This window comes from Mastomys coucha, unplaced genomic scaffold (assembly GCF_008632895.1).
Source record: "Mastomys coucha isolate ucsf_1 unplaced genomic scaffold, UCSF_Mcou_1 pScaffold21, whole genome shotgun sequence".
Taxonomy (NCBI): Eukaryota; Metazoa; Chordata; class Mammalia; order Rodentia; family Muridae; genus Mastomys; species Mastomys coucha.
The window spans coordinates 129,412,528-129,420,003 of NW_022196904.1; the positions used below are offsets into that span (position 1 = coordinate 129,412,528).

The 7,476-nt window shown below is 49.8% G+C and overlaps 1 protein-coding gene across 1 annotated transcript; it reads right to left on the bottom strand.

The window, feature by feature from the left end:
- Window positions 1-1,154, bottom strand: LOC116100954 (olfactory receptor 226-like). The gene has a single exon (XM_031384652.1). It carries the CDS (start codon window positions 1,028-1,030, stop codon window positions 74-76), a length of 957 nt encoding a protein of 318 aa, XP_031240512.1. The 5' UTR covers window positions 1,031-1,154; the 3' UTR covers window positions 1-73.
- Window positions 1,155-7,476: the final 6,322 nt, after the last annotated feature.

The window sequence follows — 7,476 nt, forward strand, 5'->3', positions numbered from 1 at the left end:
TACCATTCTGTTTATCCAACTCTGACCTGATGAAACAGTAAGCAGGTTCAGGGTTGGACAAGCAGGGTTCCTTCTAGGAGGAAGCTCCTAGAACCTGGGCTGCTCGCTGCAGTACCTTATGCAGTGCCTGCTTGACCTCCTGGTTCCGAAGGCAGTAGATGATGGGGTTAATTAGGGGTGTGAGCACTGTGTAGACAACGGACACAAGCTTGTTGTAGTCGAAGGAGTAGATGGCACGGGGCCGGGCGTAGATGAAGAGAGAGGCTGAATAGAAGATGACCACCACGGCCAGGTGCGAGGCACAGGTGGAGAAGGCTTTCTGCCTGCCACCAGCGGAGGGCATGCGGAGCACGGTGCTGAGGATGGCCGTGTAGGAGAAGACAGTTAACAGCAATGGGCCCAACAAGATGAGCAGCGCCAGGAGGAAGTCCACAAGCTCTGCGACTGACATGTCAGAACAGGCCAGGTTGAGTAGCGGGGACACATCGCAGAAGAAGTGGTTCATGATGTTGGGGCCACAGTAGCCTAGACGAGAAATGAAGAAGACCTTCCCCAGGGAAATGGTGAAGCCAGACAACCAGGAGCCTCCAGCCAGGAGGCTGCAGAGACCAGGGCTCATGATGACTGGGTAGCGAAGGGGGTTGCAGACCGCCACATAACGGTCGTAGGCCATGACACCCAAGAGCGAGCACTCAGTGCAGGCCAGGGCCAGGAAGAAGTAGAGTTGGGCCATGCAGCCTGTGAAGGAGATGTGCTGGAACTTGGGCGAGACCAGGCTGAGCAGCATCTTGGGCACGGTGACAGAGATGTACCATATCTCCAGGAAGGACAGGTTGCTGAGAAAGAGGTACATAGGCTTGTGCAGCGAGGGGCTGGCGCGAATGACTGTGATGATGACTAAGTTCTCTGTGACAGTCAGCATGTAGGCCAGCAGAAACAGTCCTAGAAGGCTTAGGTGGAGCCCTAGGGAGCCCGAAAACCCTACAAGGATAAACTCAGTCACTTCTGAGCTGTTCCTCCTGGCAAACATGGTGATCAAGACTTCGCCTGAGGGAGCAAAGGGAGAGAAGAGTTAGGTATGGGAGAGGCCACCAGTGCCCCCTCCCCCCAATGAAGTTCTCTTGGGTTCAGAAGAGACCTCATCCTCATATGACACAGCTCCCTATCCCCACCGCCTACAGCTTGGCTCACTTTGGTGTGGCACCCAAGCTTATTTCTTAGGGCTCGAAATCTAGCTCAGTACATATCAGACAAGTGCTGTCTACCCTGAAGTACTTACTCATCTTGGTATTGTGAAGCTATCTCCGAAGCCTGGCTGTGTAGCAAATAACATTTGGGATGGTAGCCCGGGACAATCTCCAGCTCCAGGTTGGCTTTTCAAGGCTCAGGCCACATCCATGAGTTGGGGACAGGCCATGAGTGGTGTCACTGTAGGCTCAGGGATGTGTGAACAGGGCCATCAGTATCAGAAAGGGTTCAGGCTGTCTTAGAGCAAGCAGCCAGGCTTAAGGGAAGGTAAAAAGGTAGGAATCCTGAGGTCATGAGAGGGGACATGTGGTCAGTGGGCCAGTCTGGCCAGAGTGATGGTGGCTTAGCAAATTGGTCCCATGGGATTCAGTTCCACCTTTCAGCATGGCTGGCACCCAGAGACCTTGCAGAGGGTGGAATTGCTAGAAAGACAGTCAAACTGAAGGTAGAAGTCAGATTGTTCTTCTACTTTGCAGAGGAGCTGGGATCTCCTCCTTTGTTGGCTCAGGTGCTTCCCAGAGTAGGCCTTCTGAAACACAGTTTAGTGAGGGCCTTTGCACTTATTTAAAAGTAAATGTATTTGGAACAGGGGAGGTGGCTCAGTGAGTGAAGTGCTTGTTGCATAAGCCTGAAAATTGGAGTTTGGACCCCTGGGGTTCAGGTAAAGCTGGACACAGTAGCATGTACCTACAATTCCAGCATTCTTGTGGAGAAATGGGAGGCAGAGATAGGAGAATCCCTGGAAGCTCACGGATCAGCTAGTCTGTAGTGAACAGGAAACCCTGTCTCAAACAAGGTGAAAGGAGACTGACATCTGAGCCTGTCCTCTGATGTTAACATACATGGCACAGTGTGTATGAGCCTGTACTCACACACAAAAGCATGTACAAGCTGGGATTAAAATACAGATACATAAATAAACCTATTCATTTGGAGTGGCTGGAAAACTTTCTACTTGTTTCCATGGCTAGCATCTTGGTTGTCTTTAATGCATCCCCTGCAAAGGGAAGCCCAGCTAGTTTGTTGGATATGCTGGCTTATTTCACAGAGAATGTACCTGACCAGGTGTAGCTGAGGATCAATCTCCAGACTTGTCTCCATTTTCATCTTGTCTCCAGAGTGCTGTTAATAAACACAGCCAGTGACCAGCACAGGGCCCAGCCTCCACCCACTTTGCAGTCCCCAGGAGTCCTGGGAAGATATTCCCAGCCTAAGGCCCAAGCTAAGCCTCAGGACTGAGCCTGGAGTAGAGGGGATGGTGCTGGAGGGGCCTCTGACACTAGTCAACAAGTAGATCCTCTCAGGGCAGCCACTCTGCTCTCCATCCCATAGTGGCCCTTGGAGTAGGAATGCAAGGTAGACTCCTGGGCAGGTTGGGTCCATGCTTAAGGCTTCCCAGGTATCTCTCTTCTTCCTTAAGAATTTTGTTCTGCCAGTCAATTCCAGCATTCTGTTCAATGCCTGAGCAAGGAAGGACATTGGTGTACAGTTCTCTTTCTAGAGACCACAGATGTAGCAGAGTTCCCGAACAGGAACTGAGCTCATACCTCACCCTTTTCTTGGGCTATAACTTTGAACAGGACACCACCTACCCACAAGCCCCGGACTCTACTGTCAACTAGGTTTATGGTAGGGCTCCCACTGGCTACCTGGACAAGGCATAGCAGACACTGTCATCTACTCACAGGATGGGTGAAAGGCATGCTCTAAGAACAGGGAACCCAACAGATTACCTGCCCTGATGGCTCCAGGGAGCAGAGAAGGCCTATGACTCTGTAGGTGCCAGTCTTGAGCTGGTTGGAAAGGACAGCGTCACTACCAGCAGTGGGACAGAAGGGACCATGCAACAGAAGGGTCTGGGTAGGCCCAAGCAGGGCTTGGCCTGGTTTCCTGGAAAGATCTTGGAAGGTCAGGTATGGTAGTTTGGGCAGGTCTTATTAGACTAGGCCTACGGTACAGAGGCCCTTCTTTTGCATAGCTGGATTGTTTGATACTGCTATCTCTGACTGGCCTATCTAGGAACTGAGCTAGGAAAATCCAGATCTTTCCCTGATGCAGCCGCTATGACCCACAACTGCCTTCTGCTTAGATCTGTTCCCCATGAGCTTCACGCATGGGACAAGTGCTCCCTCTTCCATCTGTTTCTTTCTCTGAAAGGAGGAGTAGCTGTTGCTTTATATGATGTGAAGCAAGGCCTAAGCACCTGACTCAGACAAGTGGAGACAAAACAAGCAGTGCTGGGGGCCCAGGGCTGCTGAGCCTGGCGCTGTAGAGCTTCCTGCCTTGGGCTCAGACACACCATGGGCGGTACCCAGACAGTTCACACGTCGCATACAAGCTCCTCCAAACCTAACACTCAATCTCAAATCTATTTAAACCTAGGTTCACTTACAGGGCATCTAGGCTTATGCTGGTGCCATATGTACACATAAGGAGCATAGGCCCTCACAAGGATAGCAGATTGCTGACACATAGACAGATATGCCCCAAGCAAATCCACCTCCAGCCCACACAGGGGACAAACACCATCCTCCCAGCCTCAATCGCCCCCATCCTATTCTCACAGCATGTGGACAATTACAGCCTCAAACAGCAATGATCTCGAAAACACAGACATGTTGCCCCTTCATATGGATATCTGCCCAGGAGGAGCATGGTCACCTGAAATCAGTTTCACAATTACTGCTCAGCTAGGCTACAACTCAGGTTCATACAGACATGTGAAGGCACACCTGGACACATACATACATACATACATACATGCATACATATATACATACATACATACAGACAGACAGACAGACACCACACATGCATGCACACACACACACACACACACACACACACACAAAACCAGGATGAAGCATGTGCAAATGTATGAGGCATTTGTACAGGCTCATGAAGATCCATACACAGACACATACAGGTGTAACATAGAGAGATACACATAGGCACATACACAGATGCTCACAGACACATGCAGGCACACCTACAGGTGCACACCCAGTCACATACATACAAGTGTAGATATAGACACACAGCAATCAATATGCAGGCATACATAGACTCAGAGACACCCATGTGCATACACAGGGATGCCTATAGACACACTCATGAACACATGTACTTGTACCCCCCAACCTCTCACCTGAGTGGGTGCTCATGCAGCTTTTAGGTAGTGGATCTGGGGGGTTGAGTCTGCTCTGACTGTCAGTCCACTAAGAAGGCATCAAGAGCTTCATGGCTTTGTTCAGGATTTCCTGGAGTCAGTGTTGCTTCTGGGACCTTCACCTTGAAGATGCAGAGGAGTTCAGTGTGAGAAACAGTGGCTCATGGTTCTGGAAGGAGAAGACGACCAGGACTCGGGTAGAGATGACTGAGCATCTGACTGTAGGCTCCCGGGATTCCCTGAGTCTCAGCTGAAAACAGCCCAGGCACTGTACTCCTAGAGAGGGAGGTGGGTTTTGCCCTTGGATGGTGAACGTATTCTTGGTGACGGTTGCAACAAGATCAGAACATGGAGGATACAAACTCAGGGTTTGGCTACAATAGTGACTCTCCTCAATAAAAGAGACCCCTCACAGCAGAGACAAATATTGAAGGCCAGAGATGAAACAGGAGTTCCTCTGGCATCCTGTTCACATGGGTGGGACTTGGGATTCTTTGTTCTCAGGTCCCACCTCACTCCACACCTCAGCATGGGGAAGTGAGCTGTGAGCTGGGAAGCTGCAGGCCTTGCCCCATCTTGCCTCAGCCCAGAGTGCTTCTAGGGAATAGACTGGGCATGTGTGTGGGAAGCTCTTTTGGCTCCTGGAAGAGCAATGAACAGAAAGGTTTTGCCTAGCTGGAGCTTTGCAAAAGGTTGGGGCCAGGAGGAAGGAGTAGAGGCCACTCCCCGAGTCTGTCCCTGGGTGATTTCTGGTAGGTTGCTTTCACCTTATCCTCATGTGGTCCCCTGAGACCATGCTTGTCAACCAGACTGGCTGTACCAGGAGACAATGGACATTTGCCCAACCAAAGGCCTCAGGGGACAGGGCAGGTGTAGGAGGCATGGCATGAGCAAACAGACCCCTTAACACCTACGAGGGTCCTAAGGAGCAAGTACCTGGGGGTCCTGAGCCCCCTGCCCCTCTGCTCCACTTCAGGCTCAGGGCCTGTTCAGAGCTGTTCTGTTTCATTACAACTTTCCTGACCCCTGGGCAGTCTATTTTCAGGATTACAAGGTGGGATGAGCTATTAAAGGAGACACAAGGCCCTCTGCCTTGGTGCCGTGACCCTGGAAAGATCACATTCATGGCTCTGCCCTTGCTGGGGGCTGTGGTGCACTTTCTCTGCCCCTTGACCATGGCAGATACATCAGGTATCGTGCCAAGTATGCCCCGTGGCTAGCTTTGACCTGAAGGTCCATGATGATATTGCATATGAGCTAAAGGACCAGAGAGCAGTGGGTAGTGAGGCGGGCAGTGTCTGAGTCTGACAGAGAGGCTTCAGCCCTGGCATTTAGAGAGGTAGGTAGAAGAGAGGCCATTTCAATCATAGACCAGTGGCCCAGATTTCTGTGGCTAGGGGACCCATAGCTTATCATATGGTCTTGGATCTGATTGACAATACAGTCCAACTTTTGGGGACTTCCTCGAACCCGAATCTTATCTCCATAATGCCTGTATCAAAATCATTTTACAAATGTTGGTTAATCATTTGCTACTCAGCCACATCTATGATCCCAGATTCAGCACAATCATGGTTTCTGTGGGGGTCTTAGGTGTGAGGATGAGATGGCAGAAGTATTATTGATCCTGGGTAGCCTTATGGTGGTGGGATGTATAGTGGGAGTGCTTTGGAATGAGACGCGAATGTGCAGACTATGGTCCTGTCTAATCCTCAGCCACTGCTCCACAATAGTGCCCTTTCCCACCGAGAACCCGAGTGCGGGTACAACTTCCAGTGCTCTGTTGCCCCAGCCTCTAGGCCTCTGCTTCCCTCTACCAACAGGCTCTCTCACTCTTAGCTAACCCCATTTCTCAGAAAGAAGCCACAAAGTGGGGAACAACTTCCTGCTTCCAGTGACCTTATCTGTGCCCACAGGCATCCTGAGGTCCCTCTAATCTTTGCATGGTGTCCTGGTCTTTCCCAGCTCTATCTAGTGCCCAAAGTCTCCCTCTGCTCTTCTTGCCCATCATTCTCTCTTGGGTTCTAATATCAGCACTGAAGCAGCTCTACCCTTCTATCTGAGGAGCAGAAATGCTGAAGCCCCAGCTCTAAGATTTACCTTCTTTCTGTCTTTGTCTCTTCCTAGAGCACACCTGCATGCCCTTCTTCATGTCCAGGCTAGAGGAATTCCCAGGATGGCAAAAAGAGGCCCACCTTCTCTGCTTCCTGCCCTCTCTACTTCTGAGAAGACCCCAGTGAGCACACTAAATCTCAAACATGCTTCCACACAATTTAGGCAGGGAAGGGATTCCTACACGTGTAAAACTTCAAGTATCTTGTAGGTCAGTTTGTGGAGTTCTGTGCTCCCATAATTCCACATCTTTGTAGACTGAGGCTTCCAGCCCATCAATTTTATGTATTTCCACAGTTATTTACAGTCCCTTTAGTGTCTCTCAGCTTTCTGGATAAAGGTGTCCCATATCTTTCTGGGGACAATTGCCACATATTGAATATTTTTGCTGCTTCTACAAGTGGGCCTGTCTGGCACTCATTTTCTAATCCAATGTGTAATGCATGTAAAGATGCATAGCTGGCTCCTGTTGTTTGGTCTTCACTAAGCTGGACTCTGCTGTGACATTTAGCTTTTATGTTCATTCTCCTGGCATTTCTACCTCAATGACATTATCTGGTTATGGTTCACTGTCTAACCCTCTGATATGTGTTTTGCTCATCTTCTTGTCTCCAGATCTTGGTGCAGAGTTGGTCAGATCTGTAAGAGCAAGGAGCATGATGTTCGATGTGGGTGAGTATTCCCTCTTGCCTCTGGTTTGCAAACACTTGGCTGTGTTTACTTATGATCATAAATGGCCACTGAAATTTTTTTTATTTTTGCACCTTTTATGATAGTAAGATGATTTTCCTGTGCTGGATTTTCCAACATGGCAAATTAACAGAAACTGATTACTAGTGTCAGCTCTTCTCAGATGCTGGTCAGAGGAAGCTGCAAGGATGTGGCTGCTTTGTGGTTCTGGGTCTGGAGTTTCCTTTGGGTGGGACCTTCTATTTCTTTAGAAGAGC

What these genes read in the sequence shown, in the direction of transcription:
- LOC116100954 (XM_031384652.1), bottom strand. Translation starts at nt 1,030, where the DNA reads ATGTTTGCCAGGAGGAACAGCTCAGAAGTGACTGAGTTTATCCTTGTA.